The sequence below is a fragment of the Hetaerina americana genome, unplaced genomic scaffold (genome assembly GCF_022747635.1).
Source record: "Hetaerina americana unplaced genomic scaffold, ioHetAmer1.1.p SCAF_3, whole genome shotgun sequence".
NCBI classification, from domain to species: domain Eukaryota; kingdom Metazoa; phylum Arthropoda; class Insecta; order Odonata; family Calopterygidae; genus Hetaerina; species Hetaerina americana.
In genome coordinates this window covers 76,481,025-76,499,353 of record NW_027286874.1, presented here as the reverse complement: position 1 = coordinate 76,499,353, position 18,329 = coordinate 76,481,025, and the positions used below count along the sequence as shown (strand labels likewise).

Genomic DNA, 18,329 nt, shown 5'->3' with positions numbered 1-18,329 from the left:
TTGCTAACAAATTAATTAACCATTTAATACCATTGGTAATATATATTAAGCTTGTAAAAAATAATGAGATTCTATTCCATAATGAGTGATTAAGAAACAGGTGATTTTTTAAATACTGAAGTTACCCTGGTTATGCTGTTTCCAGGCAAGTCCACGAACTTGTATGAAAGAACTTCAAAATATTTCTAATTTTGCGAGAAGAGAAAAACTGATTTTGGAGTGAGTTTGTAGCTATCTTCCGTATGTGAACCTTCTACTTAAAGTATTTCTAACTTCTTTGAACAACGTTTTTATTTATTCATTTTGTATCAAATTAATAATGTGGATATTTGAAACCATAATAACATCAAATTATTGGTGGATAATGGTGGAAATAGCCTTAGTTATTATTAAGGAGTATAATAGGAAGGTATTAAGGAATAAATGAGATCTCTGGACGTGAACCAAGATGAAAGATATTAATTTATTCATGATCTAAAACCTTGCTTCATCCGTCACCATTCATTTGCAATTTCACATGCGTGTGCATAAAAAAAGTCTCCTTTAAGAACACATGCGTTTAAAAATGTAATTTAGTAAATAAAATACGAATATTCATTATTAAAGGAGTTCTAATATACATTATTTGAAAGCATTGTTATAAGGTTATAAAAGCAGTAGTTGCACTTTAATGTCTACCACCGAGTCAGCAGTTGTTTTGTTTTAGTGCTGCAAGATATTTTAGTTGAATTCCTAAAAGGAGAAAATTTGTGGCTGTAATTTAAATTGATAATGAAAAATTATTAATTCCTTCTGGTTATAATATACATACATGAAAACCCCGAGGAAGCCAAATTTTGTGGCAGTAATATTAGCAATAGCTTTTTTCTCCTGAAATGGATTCCTTCAGACTCCATTTAAGTGTAATTTAATGTCGGAAGAACCTGTCTCGCTACCGTTACTTATAACTTCCCCATTGATGACTCTTCTAACTACACACGTGTATGTCATATAGAAGAGGACATGATTCGAATTTTGCGGCTTCCCTACAGTACACCTATTGACTTTAAAAGTAGAAGGTTATTGATATCTCGTAAATGTCTTCATCCATAATTTTTATCGTATATCTGTATGATTTAGCATTCCTGTAAAAAATTTATGAACATTAATAATGGCATCCATCGTAAAATCTTCATATCGTATAAACCCATATTTTAAATAATTGTGAAGATTTTCGGTCTTAATTCATCCATGTATCTGTACAAACACTCAAGCAGTCAATTTCAGAGAGAAGTGCGATCTTATGGTTACATTTAACAAAACATTTATGCGTGCCCTTCGTAAATTCTCCGGTACCATGTCAGAATATTACCTGCATCATTGTATCTCCAAAACAAAGATTATACTGTTTTCCAGAGAGAGATATTTCTAGAAGAGATAGAGGCTAAGTTAAACGTTAAAATAGGAGGGAAAAAACTAGAGTAAGTGGAACAGTTAACGTATCTTGAAAGATTTTTGGACCAATATAGACAAAGTAGTAGGGACATAAGGAGAAAAATTGCGCTAGGCAAAGAGGCTCTCATAAGGAATAAGGAGTTGATGACAGTGATGTGGAATAGAAATGTTAAGAAAAGGCTTGTGAAAACTTTGATATGGAGCGTAGTTATGCAAGGCGTGGAAACATGGTCACTGAAGCAGGATTATAGGCATACTATACATTGGAGACTTTAAAAATTTGGTTGTAGAGAAGAGGGATATAGAAGGTAAAGCGGACAGAAAGGAAAACAAATGAGGAACAGTTGGGTATGTTGGGGGAGGAAAGGGGATTGTTGGAAGAAATCAGATGGAGAGAGGAAAAATAGATTCAAAGCATTTTGATTAGTAGAGGGATACTGAAGATTTTGATGGAGGGGAAAATGTTACGCAAATGAGGAAGGGGCAGGAATAGGATAGGGATGTTGGACGGGATGAAGAGAGGAAGGAAGTACACGAAGATGAAGAGGGACTTGTTGTAATGTAGAATATCGGGCTGCATTTTGTTAGGAGATATTTATTTGGTAATTTAACCCATTCAAACCCTACCTTAACCAGTAGATTACCTATATTAATAAATGATGAAAGAATACACTTTTCTTTTTCACATAGAGGGATTTTCCACGCAGAAATTTCCTAATGCTCTATGTGGAAAAGCAAAGTGTCTTTTTTCAGCACCTACCTTTTTTTCCACCGTGTTACGACTGAAACTGTGTGTTATTTATAATAATGAATGGGTTGCATCTCTATTGCGCGAACATGCGCAGTTGTCAAATCTCACCGTAATGCAAATTTCGCGAGTCCGGTCGGGAGAAGCCTCGTGAAAATGCCGAGGAACACCGTTTGTCGGCGGTTTTGGGCACCCGAATGCATCGGCACGCAACCACCGCATCGATTGATCCAAAGCGACCCCCATCCCACACACACACACATCCCCCTGGCCACACTCCATGGCTCCGGTTCCCCTCGTCTGTTTCCACGTTTTTGGAAAGCTCGGGTTAAACACGTTAGACTCTCTCCCCTCATCGACTGACACGGGGTCTGAATCTATATATCCCTGCCCCTCTCTCTCAATCTCTTCCCTATAGTTCGTCGTGGTGGGCAACTGAGTTAAGGGGGAAGAGGAGATAACGAGCTTGTTGATTTCTTGGTCCACACCCCCTTCATTTTCTTAATTCACCTCTTATTCTCCGGTCTCGTCCTTTCCTTGTCCTGATTTCTCTTCTTCGACCACATTGCGGTATGATTGCACCCAGCATTATGTTGTAACTGCCCTTCCTCCTCGTTAGTCCATTCTCCCCAACTGGATCCCTGCTGTTCTCTCCCAGGAAAATTAAGCTTTGCTCGATGCCCATACACAAACACACTTGGATTCCACCCTGCTTGTTTACAAATGCCTCCCTCCCCACCCAATTCCATTTGGTCTCCCCAGATTCGTCTGAACTGCAACTTTTAAATCTTCCTGTCAACAGTATTCACGTGCCTGAGAAGAAGAAGGCTTATAATGATCACGGAAGCCTCTCGAGCTCATCCCTTGTGGAACGGAGACATGAGGACTGGAGACTCACAAAAGGGCCGTCATCTGTATTCGTTGCAAAAAGATCAAGGATTCCATATTTGTATTCCGTATTTATACGATTATATCTATTCTTTTTAATTTATCTAAATCAAATGCTTGTGCGTGTTATTTCGTCATTTTCATGTCATGTTGACAAAACACTCGTTCCTTCATTTCGGTCACATATTTGTAGACTCCATTAATGAAATAAACGAAACACGTGCATTTTTGCTCGTGTAGGGAACGATCGAAATTTCAAGAATCATTTTTCTTTGATCTCTCATAATATAACCTGGTATCGAGATATTGCCCCAATTTAAAATTGCGTAAAGATGAGTTTTAGTGCCCAAAAAAATTCCTTAGAATAAACTTTAGCTGTCAACTTTAGGGTTGATAACTGCGTATAGGGTATGAGAGGTGATAGAAGAGTTTGCCTAGTACCAAGCTAGATGAAGCTAATGTTGTCCATAAGCGTCCCCGGGAATCGACTCCGAGCCTTCCGGTCAGTAGTCCATCGCTCTACCCACTGGAATTTAAAGCCCCATTCTATAGTCTCAGGCTTTTTTCAGTGCCATAAACAAAACATGTCCCCTCCATTTAGTAGATCAAATATGGTTGAGCTGAGATCGTGGAAATGAAAATTTTACTCTCGTAAGTTGTGAAAATTAATAGCACGCATGAAAAACTTCGATAGCTTAACTGGATAAATCACTCGGTCAGACATCGAGGGATCCCGATTCGGATCCCGGTCAAGGGAATGATTCTTAACACTTTTAAATTATTGCATTGTAATCATAAATCTATTTTTTAACCGTTGAAAACATCGCCCCAATAATCCCTATTATCATTATTTCTCACATCGCACAGAACTAGCATTGTATTTCCTCTCTACATCTCTTTATTGGTGTTTTATAACTTCCTGGTCCTCAGCTTCCTCCCAATTTTCCTATCTCATTTTCTTCTATTTTTTTTGCTCGTCTTAGAAAGTGCCTTTCGTGCCTTGGGTCTGCACTCCTTCCTGTTGACCGACACGACACCCGCATAAATGGGCTGGTAGTCTCATGATTGCTAAGATTCAATGTCAAATTTGGACTCATCTTTTTGCCATGAGAAAATGACTCGGGTAATTTTCCGTGGCCTCACTCAATAGTGATTTAACGAGAGACAATCACTTAGATAGCCGCCTTACTGGGGTCAGACGCCTTTGCGGTCACCTCACTGAGGAAGATCGCTGCACGAAATAGGTATGTATTTCGTATGTCCTTCGATCTATCTAGAAGGGGCGATCCTACTTGCGGAAATTATCACTTTTTATGCACTGTACAGGTCCCAACAGGTGATCGGAAAGCTCATGTCCCTCCGTCACTCAAAGTTTCCTACTTCGATGGTTTCCGGTACAACTTTTTGGTAGTTCATGTTCATGGACTGATGACGCCATAGCGTTGTCCTAATGTACCTGATGATGACACCTAAGATGACGCCTTAGTGTTGAAACTAGTCGTACCTAAATAAAGAACAGTGGAAAAATATATTGTTTTCTTTATTCCATGAAGGTTTTTGTCCATGGGTAATGGAACACTCATGATTACTAATGGCTAAATAGTAAGAATTAATTAGTTCGGAGATACAGATCTGCTCTTTTACGTGTCATCAGAATCAATGGTAAAAAAAATCATAAACATAGTTATCAACCTGAAGGTCGGTTTGGTAGGTGATTGTAGAGCTCATCCAGTACTAAGCCCAATACAAACATCAGGCTAGGGGGGCCAGTTCCTTTCCCTGTGCCGGTTATGGTTTCCCAGGAATATCTGGTACCCAAAAAATCACATAGTTTGTAGGTGGAGCTACAGGTGCCCAGAGAGGCTTACCGAGGCAATGAACCTGGGCTCTCCGGCCAGTAGTTCACTACCTCTGGACTACCGTGACTCACTGGGCTACTGCGACCCACTGGAATCAGTAGTATAAGTCTCAAAAAGTAATTCTGACCTAGAAACTTTCAGGAGAAATAATAATGCTTGGTGATAACGAATCCTTAGTATGAAGAGCTTTTTTATAATTCGCATGGCAGAAGTTACTCTTTTAGAACTATTGCCACAACTCTAATGATATAGTATGTATTTATTTTATATGAATGTAATCAATAAAATATCTATTTATCCAGTTGTGGCGTGACTTTGAGGGTCAGTTGAGTCATCGGTCTGAATTTTGTTAATTTTGGATTTCAACTAATGATTCTATGTATATTTTGTTATACAGTCGACTTTGATGGAAAAAGACTCAACTATATCCTCGTGGGTATATATGCGCCAACAAATTGTATTCTGAAACTTTGTTCAATCGGATGTAATATTACCAATTTTTGCCGTGATTTTTAATCCTGCTTCCATTAGAAGATATTACATTTGTCAAAAACCGTTCATTGAAGCGGAGGTCTCTATATCTGATGGAAATGGATTTAATTTTAATTATCAATCGGCATATATGGGATAATGTCGCGCAGATTCTTTTGACTATTTGGTTGAGGACTATCGCAGAGGTGCTGATATATCTCACACTTAAACTTCAGAATCAAGTACGGGAATTTTTAAAAGAGAATTAAGCATTCCTATGTCACCTTGCCAAATGGTTTATAAGTATCATGCACTCCTTTCAAAGGTATTTTTCGTTAGATGTGGTTTTTTGCGAATATGAATGTACATTGTAAGAATTAACTAAAAATGAAAAGTTTGGGGTGGAAAATTTTTAAAAATTTTTATAGCTTCGATTAGCATCATTTCCTGTCAGAATATCATGCTAAACCTAGGACAGAACTAGTGCATGCCTTCAGAATATTAATTTAGTTGGTAGTGGAACATTTTTTTAATTTTCAAATGTTTCTTATTTCGATTTGGCCCACCATTAGAGTATCATGATAATTGGAAATAAGCACTTTCAGAAGACAATGCCATAGAGAAAAGTGAAGTGATTATTGTGTATGAAACACGAATATGTTTTTGTAAAAATTTATTCAAGTGTTCCATTATTCCAAACCTCCTTAGGAATAGTATACCTCTCTCAGGACTAATGATCTAAAGCACATGTCATTGGTGTATAAATGAGTTTAAAAAACCGGTAATATTCTAGAGTTTAATGAGTTTTCTTTCCCTCTTTCCAGGCATCTTTATAATCAGTTCACTTTAAGGTGCCTATGAGTCATTTATTTTTCCTAAGCACTCCCTAATTGACTAGAGATCTATAGTATTATTTGGTTCGGTGATAATCCCTTCCCTTTGCTATCTTGGAACAGACAATTAGGAATTAAATATAACCTACGAAAGATGCAGATTCAGGACGAAGAAGTTAAAACTGTAAAAAAAGTATTTATATACGAGTGTAAATATTATTCTGTCTCACTATTAGTTTATGCAAAAAATTCGGATTTCTAAAAATATGTAGCATTAATTTTTAAAATTCCGAAATGAAAAATTATTTGATAGCCTAGAAGGAGACTGTTATGAGTATATTAATAACGCTATTCACCGGTCTTAGGCCTGCTTGCCACACATCCTTAAGCAAGCTACTGACTGAAAGTTTTGCGCTAATAATGATCTATCTCAGATTTATCATTAAAAGGTTCTTAAAGGCCAAATAAAGTAGTGAACTCATATTTCTTTAGTGATGCTATGTGAATGATGTTTTCAATATTGAACAAAGGTATCACGAAATGGTCTGACGGTGGGTGAGGGCACACTTCAAAGTAATGATCAGCCATTCCATTTCTAGGAAAAATAATTTTTACCAGGACCCAGTTTGTAACTCCGTCATGCGCAGTGTCGGGAATCACCTGCGTGTATGTGTCGGTGATGACCTTGAAACTAGAGTCCCGGTTAATTTTTAAGGTCATCGCTCGACACTGAAGCTGAAGATGCATCATGTGCCATCTTGAATTCGCACGTGACATCGTTCCAATTCTCTTGGGAATTGAATTGGTCCGGGAGGGTGACTTCCATTTCAAATCCCTTTGGAAACAACGTCGGCAACGGGTGGTAAACGCTTCCCCCGCATCGGCGACGTCACCTGACATTTTCTCGCGGTCGCCGTCCTTGAATCATGAGCACGCCTCCACCCCATTATGCTGGCGAGGCAAGTTCAAGGGAGTCAGTCGGCCACTCGGCGCCCACCGCCACTCCCCCGCTCGTGTCCCTTGCGGTGCCGCGGGCGGAGAGAGGAGACGCGGTGCGGATCCCCTCACTGGGAGTGGGAGGGAGGTAAAAGGGCCCGAGGAGGTTGTGGGGTGTTTTCCCGAGGGAGACGGATGTGGGGGCCGGGAGGGGGGGAAGTGGGCGGGACAATATATTTACAATGCGGAGGAGGGAAGGCGCTGGCGTCAGCGCCATTTGTCCACCGGCGATAATGGTCCATAAGGGGCCCCAGGCCGTTGACTCTTGCGGGCTCTCTCCCTACTTCGGCCGAGGGCGGCGAAAAACGCGTGCCACACTCGCAGTGCCCGCAAGCATATAGACGAGTTGAACTCGTTAAATAGGCGTCCGTTACGGTCGAGATAAAATTTCACAAAGCGACGCTCAAGTTATTTTTTTTAAGGTGTCACGCTTGATACAGAGCCAATTAATAAAAATGAAGCGATGCAGACGCACTGCACTTAATGGGCCGACGGAGATAATGGGTCAGCCGGAAGAAATTAAGGATAGAGCATTGGAGAACCGAAGTGAAGGATGCTCGCATTTCAACACTTAATTCCATACGGAGTGGATTTGCACTAAAAAGCATGGTTTGTCACGACACAGGTCAGAACTTTTTAGTTGTTAAACTTCTCCATTGCAATGCAAGCGCACGAAATGGCCTGTGAACATAAAATATGTACGTCTTACTCACGAAGGACGAATTAAGCTGGCTCAACTCCTGAGCACGCAAGTCACTGGAACAGTATGTAGCATGCTTTCATAGACTGGCATACTTTGTCTGTCTCTTCTGTTTAATTTCCAGTGACAGACCTCGTTTATGTTCTTGAGCACATAACTGCTGAATGATTTTCGCAGAAATAAATGTATCACTATCCGTAGAGTTTGTAATTTAAATTATATATAATTTTTCATCCATGAACCCCTTGTCATCATGGCTACTTTCAATTTTTCATTAGAAATCTCAGGAATCAGAGAGAGATAGACACAAGACTCATGAATTATCAGAGCTCACATGCCTGCGGTGGAATATACAGTAAATATGCCGGTAAACCCGTGAAGGGAATCGAGCCCGTGACTTTTGGGGTGAGAAGCTTGATGGAATAATCAATACTCGGCCATTGGATGTCTAGTTACTGAAATTTCAAATATGTGAAACGGAAAGCCTAATTTCGACTATAAAAGCTATTCATAAGAAAGTAACATTATCGAGGGAATAGATGAATCAAAATTAAACTCAGGAGCGAATTCTAGGAAAAAACATGAGTTTGCCCAAAGGAATTTTTACCCAATACATTTGAAGAAAAATTACAGTGTAAAAAAAACCTTGCGAAGTAAATGGAAAGGGTAAGAAAAATCCTGAAAAGCTTTTATTAATTCGATTTTTTTAAGCTAGGATTATTTCAATTGAACGGAATAAGACTAAACAAAATGAAGTTAGTCTTATTTGTCTGAAACGTATCTCATTCATAATTTTAAATAAAGCAAAGTGCATTTGTAATTGAAGTATATTCATGAAACTTTCATTTTTTATACACATCCAAGATCTTTTTTGGTTTTTTTTTCAAGTTACTTTTCCCTCCAAAGCCAAGATCAGCTACCAAGCACAACTCCAAGTTTAAGGAAAATCAAAAGTTTTCTTTTGCTTTTGGATTCAATATGACTTATGTGTATCACTAAGAGCGAGAAAGAGGATCCTTACTCTAAGACTTCGGTCTCACTTTTTCAGTAATTAAAAAATCTTTTCAAAAATGCTCTACGGGACCTAAGTAATAATTTTATTTATTTATTGAGTATTTTCTTTCGTTTACTTCAATTAATATTCATTTCAGGTAGATCGTTGGTTAATTGGACATGCACGGAGAATTTGCAGCAAAAACTTCTTTTACTATATGCCAGACCAAGACAGTACACTTCCCAGAAACCCAATTAATACTTTTACTTCAACGTAGTTGTTACCATGGTTGCTTGACAAGAAAGAGGTTAGAAGCTGTTTTTAGGAATCATCGATTTGGATTTGGATACCCGGAGTTAATTTGATGAATTTTATTAAGCATTGGGAGGAAGGGGAATTGTGACCTGATTTCACTAGGATGCCCTTAAGATCTAAACCATAAACTTCCATTCCGACATTATCCGCTGCAGGAAACAGAAGTTTACCAAACAGTCCGGAAGGTTGCTTGATTTCTCATTGCATAGGCTCGCAATCATCCGCAGCTAAGCCGTGAAAATCAGCAAATTGTCTACCTTTTGCCACGAGCATCCGAGCCTAATAAATCCTGCCCACGCTTAAGTGGTAAACCATGGCCATCCGTAATCTCGGAATGTACGCTTACAAAATTACCCGCTATAGTATCCTCCTCCTCTATGTCCTGCGGAAAAGGGTGATAGAGCAGCAACCACCAAAAAAGTAGCCTGCGAAGGGGATGATATGGTCTAGCATGCTAAGGTTTAAATGCGGGGCCCGAGTTTAAATTTTCACTCAGTGATATGACTTTACTCGAAGACACTTTCTCATGCAAAAACACTTTTTAGTTCAAAGTAAGGATAATATCTCCTCTTATGTGAAGTAGAAAGAAAGAATGTGATGAGATATTAATTCAAAACAGGGCTTAGTTAAATTTGAATTTGACTCTTTCCGTTGAATATGGTTCAAACTATCATTTTGCGAAAATGGCTCTAAATAAATTGTAATAAATATCTTGCAAAGTGAAAATGAATTGAAATGAATTAAATGAATCGTCAAAGTTATTATATGTGACAGGACTTACAGGTATTACCTGTATTTCTTCATCACAAAAATATTCACGAGGTCCTCATTTATTAGAAAATAAAATGTTGAATTAAACTACGTAATTACTGACCATATCATTAGCTGACCATATTACTATGATTATTATCAAGATTTTGAAAGGATATAATATTATTTTGAGTATCTGCGTGTAAGAATCGGACCGTCTCAATTTTGTCATTTGACCTGCTTCGAGAAAATCCCATTCTACTTTGAAATTATCAGGATCTCTTATGGAAACTTTACATTTTAGGCGTCCTTTTACGTCCCTCGATACAAAGGTTAAGTAAAAATTAGCTTTCAATCATTATTTAATCATCAATGATTTAAAAATAGCATCAATGTATGTTCACCCCATTTGAATTACGCCTCAGACTACAAATTGGAGTGGGAAAAATAGATGATAGCATATGCTAAATAAATAATCATACCTCTAACATCATTATGGAAGAGAGGTCTTTTTTCATAATCTTAGGTCATATTTGATCTTCAAGCTTCATAGGGTATTAAAGCAACATTGTTGTACGCTAATTGATCCTGGAAATTTAATGACAATATCCCCCGAATATCATCCAAGAAAAAGAAGTGAAGAGTTTATATTCTTTGATTAACTTCCAAAGCTTCAAAGCAGGACGTACGTCCAATTGAATATTATCACATAGCGGTGAATATTATCACATTTTCCCGGTGGTAACAATGGAAATGGAGTTTTAAATTCAATCACGTTGTGCAGCGGGGGCCATAATTATTAAAAACTGAGAAAACCGATAAAAAATGCAATGTTAAACGCCAAGAGCATTATTTTTATTGATATTTTTGGATGTCGCATATCATGAAATTTTCATCTAAAAATCTGAATTACATGCAGTTACATAGTGTCTTCATTAACCTCTGTAATTTAGAATAATTAATATAATTTATGAAAACAGCGAGGCGGGGATTCTAAAAATCGCGGTTTATTTTTCCAAATGCGGAAGAAAGATTTAATTAATTTTCAAAAATTGACCCTTCAATATAGATTATATTAATAAAATGAATAATTTTAGAAAAATAAATCATTTCGATTATTTTGTGGCAATTTTCAGCAACATAGAATGGAAAATTATGAGTCACCAAGTTTACTCAATATTTTCATCGTCAACTTTATTAGAGTATTTAATGAATTGCTCGATAAATTCAATGCGGAATATAACTTTGTTCGACGGAAAATCATGAATTACTTTATTAGGAGATTCTTTCGACAGCCAAATTTTAAACTACCGTTGAAGAGAACACCAAATTCCTCAAAAAAGTCCTGCTACGCCTATGCGGTGCTAAGAGATTGTTTATTCTATTTTACGGCCGTTGCTCCGATGTCGCCATTTCAGTTCATTTTTTCGCACTTCCTCCGAGCGGTGTAGCTAATTCACGTAAGCACGCCCTTCGCCCAACCCAAGTGAGGCAACAGATAGCGATGACGTATGCCCATGGCACGGACGCTGGGGGGGCTCAGTCCGTGGAAGGTCGGCTCCATCCGCTGCGGGCGGTGGGTGAGTAATGGAGGAAAGAAGGCCGTCCGCTCTTATTTCCAAGCAGGATGGGAGCGGATGATTGGATCGGAGGGCTTGATCAGGATGACTGTTGTGAGTGGGTAAGACGGAGGGGGGAAGGGAGGAAGGCATTGAGGTCATACACTCCAAGCCTACTCCGGAACGCATAGCGAGGGCAGTTAGATTTCGGATGCGCAGTTCCCATGGTTCCCATGTGCGGTGGCCGAGATGGAATTAGTCGATAGAGATGTGCGGAGTCTCGAAAAACCTATTCTCTCCCAGGGCTTCTCAGAATTCGTGTGTTTTTTTTAATATTTACATCCTTCGCTAAATCCACATTGTTATTGTGTGGTTGCACGTATTCGTCATGACGTTTGTAAATGTTTAAATTGCATTCAAAAAGGGATAGAATTAGGATCAAGTATTCTAAGATCCGATAAATTATCCTTGAGTTCTCTCGACAGGAAGCGATTCTTTTGCTTTTTTGAAAATTTGCTAAAAATAATGATAGCTTAAATGTGTCATTAATAAGAGTTATAATGAAAAACATAACTCTATGACCGCCAAAACAATATACTATCCTGCATAAAAATATTAGCCTAAAACTGTAGGTTTTTGTAGGTTCCTATGTAGTGTTGAGTTCTTTCAAAATCAGATATAAAATAGCCTTCAAACTTGGCAAATTGTTAAATACCACTATTCTGCAGACTACTTTATGCACGTCGGAAGTGTCAGATTTAACTTTAGGCCATTCATATGTATAAGGGTCGCAATTGCTCACTAACCGAAAGGGCCGTGAGGGAATATTATTGCTGTACAAACCTCCAGCCGATCAAATCTACTATTAGCTTCAAAACCACTGATAATAATGCATATAATATCCATAACGCTTCATCGATAGATGACCACGAAAAGAGTGAAGAGGCAAAAACACTGGATCGCCCACCTCCAATGCAAAGCTGTTCCAATTTCTAAAAAAATTAAGAGGATCCAAAAAATACGCGAAAATCATCGGTCAAAACAAGTAGCTGGACTTCAAGTTATTTAAATGAAAGGAAAATTTTACTTCACAGTCGCCACAGCATTTATTTTAAGAAAACTAACATTGACAATACAATATCATATTCAGAATGCATATTTGCAGTTTCTGCCGCATAACTGCGTGTCACTGAAAAGATTTTCATAAATTAATATTTTATTAGAGGCCAAAGACATAATATTTATCTTAAAACTTGTTGAAATAGTTTAGAGGGTTATTGTCTCCGGCTTAATATTAAGGAAACTACGCAACTTATTGAAATGAAATAAGTAACTTTGTTATTCCACACATAAGCCTGTGTGGAATTTCAAAGTTCCTTATATAATTTCAATAGCATAACTAATTCAATGTGACGGCTGCAATTCAGTCTTTAATAAACGTAAGGCAGGAAATTCAAAAACAAATTTATTCCAGGTATTTTTTCAACAATGTTTATCTTCCAACTGGCTACCGAAAGAGTGAGTTGAATGAGAAAAAAATGAAAAACGCGTTATAATACATGAAAATGGACAGGAGAGATTATTTAAACTGCTTACAGAAAATTTACTTGAACAGTTAATTTGCATGATTTTTTCCGTTATTATGTATTTATCAGAAAAAAATTATTCATTATCTATTCATTATTAAAAGTCCTTACTCGGAATATTTTAGTCACTCTTCTTTGACACATTCATCCTTGGGGATTTTGAATACTGTAACGTATCCATTATCCTTAGTTGAGAACTGTAGATGCTTTTGTAACCTGACACACAACACTGCCAGGACATCCTTAAATTGGAAATGTGGACGAATTAGAACAACAAAATGCTAGCAAAAACATTTTTACCCATAAAAATGTCAAAGCAACAAATTTATCAACAATGGTTCTCGGTGTAACGTATTGATTTATCACCACCAACTTTGAAAGATATAATCGTATATTTCATCAATGTATTCCAATCATTAATCCAGCCGAAGGTAACTATAATTTAAAGTAGGGATTAATCGTAGGTTAGGTACTAACAGTGACTTGAAATTAAGGTGTGTTTCATTTATGTTAATCAGTAATTGCATGTACGAAAATCACATGAAGGAAGCTCGGTACCAAAAAAATCCCTAGTATCCAACTTTTAAAATTTAAGAATTAATTGAACAATTTGTAATGTTGATAACATTATCTTAATAACTCAAGTAAGTTCTTTAAAACCATAATTCATCCAATTTTTGTGTTATAAATCAAGGAAGGGAAAATTTTTCCCAGTCGGTCTCCTGCGGAGAAACGACTTTTTTTTATGAAATGAAATTTAAAAAAAGTAAATTACCTCAGGGCTGTCAGTGGAATTGAAATATTGAATTTTTAGGGATATTGACAGAAACTTGATGCTCCAAGTTAAACTTATTAACAGTTGTCTGAAAGTATTCTGCTTTCTGTTGTCCACGCTTATATTGCACCAGGTTGCCGATTCACATTATTAAGTGTTAAAAATGCGCGGTTTTCGAGACTGCAATTGAGTTTTCTCGCATGACACCATGCTTTTAGAACCGCATTGTAGGACCACCCAACATGGTTTCCACTGTTCCATGTCATTTCCTGCTTAGATTATCCCCTGGTTTGACTGCATTCCAGTGCGTCAAATGCAATTCTATTATCATCATTAATATCATATAATATTGGTGATGAGCAATTAATAAGGTCATCCGCTTTAATGCGCACCCCAATGGAAAGATATCAAATTTAATATCCGATGAAACGGTTGAGGTTCCGGTATTTGAAATGTTCAAGTTAGGATGTGATTTCCGTTGAAAAATGTTTCAACGCCGGAGTTAAACTAGGGACGTGAATATAAAAAGGGGGTGTACTAGCCACCGCACCAAGCTATGTGCTTCATCAATAGACGTACCTATTCCCAGTTTCTGAAGAGTCCTGGGTCCTGGCACCGAACCTAGACATATAGCTATCAGATTATAAGATTATAAAATCGTCTCCAACGATAAGATTGTTTTAAGTTAAAATAATCAACCTGTATATGTTACCATCATGTGAACACCTTGAAACTTATTACGTACAGCCGATTCATTTCGCCTATTTAAGAGCTTTGGAGTAAAATCTGGGTAAGATTTCGAGCATCTTATTTGTGAATCCAACCTGTATATTTTAATGCATTCCAGGCCTCCTGGGGGGAAACCACTGACGATTCATAGAAAAGATATTGTCCCGAAAGTGCGAACCTCGCATGCCGCGAAGCTTTGTAAACTCATGACTTTCACCTATTAACTTTCGAGATGTAGACGATGATTAACTTCCAATAGCGGTTTTGCAAATTTCCTTCCCGGCATATTGCCTGCTTCGTCCCAATGTGATGAAAAAAATATTAAATTTTCGTACACTGTGGACATGGGCGAGCTGGGAAGCGCACGCCGCCCGAAGATAAAAGTGTGTACACCGTATGCTGTGCTACGATTTTTTTACGTCCTCCGTCTGAACGTGATCGAATCTCTGACTATCGGCTTGAATGTGCTCTGAGCTAAAAATTCATGAGTGACCTTCACGCAAATGTCTAACGAGTACTCCCCAACAGCGCCCGTGTTTATGCGATTACTATGTTCTCTGGGCCGCCATACGGAGCCACTCCGCGACCGCAAATTGCACGCGCATAAATTTCCATGCATTTTGAGCGCACATGTGGTTTTCGGAGGTTTTTTCCCCTATGAAGTGTCGGGTCTACATCATGGCGATGACTTCCCCCATCTTAACCCAACGGCCGTCCCATGGTCTACGAACCACATCCCTTAAAACAGCTAGATGCCGTTCCCTACTCCCATAGTAAATGGTTCGGTTTCTTCCTTAATTAGGGAAGACTTATTCCCAGCAAAAATGTTCATGATAATTTCAATAATTCACACGTGCATACTTAATGATGCAATCCCAACGTTTTAAAATTACAATCGAAAGGTAAGCGTAAGAAGCGAAATATTTTAAGTACTTTTTCGGTGTATCGTTAAAATTAATGACATATTTTTTATCCACCTAACCCTTGATAAAGTCATTACGTTTCAGTTCCAAAATGAGCAAATGATAAACTGAGTGATCGAAGGGCAAGTTGGAAGCCAAATTAAAATTTTTACTATGAGTTTAATTTTTAACTGTTCGAATGAATGGCCACATAGATTTCAAATAGATAATAAACATAATTATGATTTACTGAAACATAAATAATGACAGTAAACACAAATGATGATAATAAAAAATGAGCATTGATAATGAGAGTCCTTTGATTCCTTTATTAATTTAAAGTTTTTCCAAATATTCTATTGCGTATTTTAAATATATTTATTTTTCTTGCAGATATTTATCCTCATCTCAGGTACAACGACGACGAAAGAGGCTCCGATGGTGCGTTTGACAACCAAGAAGGGGATTTAGCAATTTTGGAACCACACGTTGACAGAGAAGTAAGTGAAGTAGCGGACAGACCACGGTTGAATTTTAAATAAAGTATTATAGATTAAAAATTCATGTTGCATTTTGCCAATGGAGCAATAAAGGATAAAGGTACCCAAAATTACAAGGGCCATTAAAATGTGTGTTGGACGTTGATGTTCAGGAAATATGAAATATTGCCCGTATACTTCCTAATTGTATATTAATGGGATTAAAATAATTGACCAATAACTATGAAATATATTATCATCTCAAAAACCACTTTTGGATTATATAAAATAACCACCGTGATAGCTCAAAGTTAAAAACCGCATCCAGTTATTGCTTTTTCTATTTTTTACATTATTAATTCTGGGATTAATAAATTGATGGCTTTATTTCGGGGATTCATCCGGATTCTTTGATCTTCCAAGCGCGTATGAGGCTGGAATATAAATTTACTGTAAAATTAAAATGATGAGAGTAGTATCAAATTTAGGCCAGCTATTAATTTTTCGTGAGTAAATAAATATACTATGAACTATGAATCGCCGAAGTTAACAAGGTTTAAGGCCAGTGGGAAAAGCTACCTCGGAAACAAACTATTGCAAGCTATTATTAATAGTGAATATTTTTTATTTTTTTCTTATCCCGTGGCTTTCTATCTCCAAAAATTAAATCTTTTCGCCGAAGTCAGAAAAAAATGTTTCGTAATCGATTTTGAAACCTTCTGGATAGCAGTGGACCTCGTGTCTTCCTCATAATGTGGCTGAACACTTCTTGTTCTTCGTTGTACATGACTTCAAACTTTTTATTATCCATGGAAATTGGTCAATTTTGCAAATATATATGCTTGAAATTCTAAGAATACATTTGATATATCATCCAAGTATCGCTTCCAAATTCTGAACGTAAGCCACCGATTAATCTGATGAAGTCAAAAGCAATAACTACTTCCTAACTCCAGTTGTCGCCATTTCATATGGTTTTCACCTATAGATCAAAGATGAATCAATCATGCTCGTAGCAATTATACAGTCGTTGTGTATGCTGAAAATTTATCTCATTTCACTTTCCTTAAGCGTAAGAATGAGTACTAGAGTTGGCCAATGCAGATGATGCTTGATCTCAAATCGTCACAAACTTTGGTTAAAAAATGAGCTAAATTAGAATATGCAAGTATTTTACTGTAAGTCATAAAATATCAAAGATTTGGTGGATTTAAATTTCATTTATTTTTTATTCGCCCATTAAATACCTAATTCAGATATTTCTCACGCTTATTTTTTTGAATTGATTTAGATGATTTTTTTTAAGAATCTCATTCAGGTAATATTACACATGAGTTCTATAGGATTGCGTATGTAATTGGCCTTTATTATGCCATTTCACGAATTGACATTTCTTTCTCTCTCGAAAATAGAAAATTATTACGGGATTATTGGCAAGGAGATACCCTTCACTTCACGGAGACGGTGCGTTGCCTGCGTCAGGACTGACGGATGACGATCGGGAGACGAGACTGGAGCAATGGGCGCGCCTCGGCATCGGAAAACAATCAGACCCAACGGATTTCCTTCGCGAATTTGTCGACCACCACCGATCTCCACCGGGCACCCCCTCGTCCCTGTTCAAGAACAAAAGAAGCGCGCTAGGTGGAGGGTACTCCTTGAACAAGAGAGACCCCTTCGGAATCAACGCACGCGGTTTCCATGACGACGTCTTCTATCGAGACTTCGGCTCCTTCAATCCGATGAAACGGGTGGTTCGGAGTGTTGAACCTGAGGAGGCTGAAGACCTGGGACGAGAAAACAAGACAAACGCGCCCGTCTCAAAGTCCTTGGGGTTGGTATCAATTGGTATTCACGAGACTTATGACTAGGAAGAATTTATTTTATGGTTAAATCTTTTGCCTTCTTAGGTTAAAAGTTTAAATGTTGAAAATATTTGTCCAAAACTATTAAAACCTAAGGGCTCTATCCCAAAACTTCTTCCCTCGTCCCACCAATGGAGAGTTTGTTTGGGCGAATGGGAGGAGATATCTCTTGCAAAGTACGAGTATTGTCTGAGAATACCGAGGAGGGTCAGTCGACCCGCGAAGTCACGTAGAGCATGGATGCAGAGGGGTAGTCATCCCTCTAGGAAATCCTTTAATTTCTTTGAGAATAAAAACAAAACAATTAAATGCTTAAGGTGAAGTTCATTCAACAGTACATTCGCTCCCTTCCGACTCATCCAGTTTATTTATGGATGAAATAACCTTGATAAATTTGGACTCTTTTGAAAAAGGACGCATTAACATTAATTTTTTACGCATAATTA

General features: G+C 37.6%; 1 protein-coding gene across 1 annotated transcript in view; it reads left to right on the top strand.

Annotated features, from left to right (window-relative positions):
* Nucleotides 1-18,329, top strand: part of LOC139690832 (uncharacterized) — a 162,144-nt gene that overhangs the window by 140,858 nt on the left and 2,957 nt on the right. Inside the window, exons 4-5 of the mRNA XM_071588426.1 lie at nucleotides 15,933-16,039; nucleotides 17,431-17,852. Of these exons, the coding sequence (XP_071444527.1) occupies nucleotides 15,933-16,039; nucleotides 17,431-17,852 (529 nt within the window). The remainder of the gene's footprint in view (nucleotides 1-15,932; nucleotides 16,040-17,430; nucleotides 17,853-18,329) is intronic.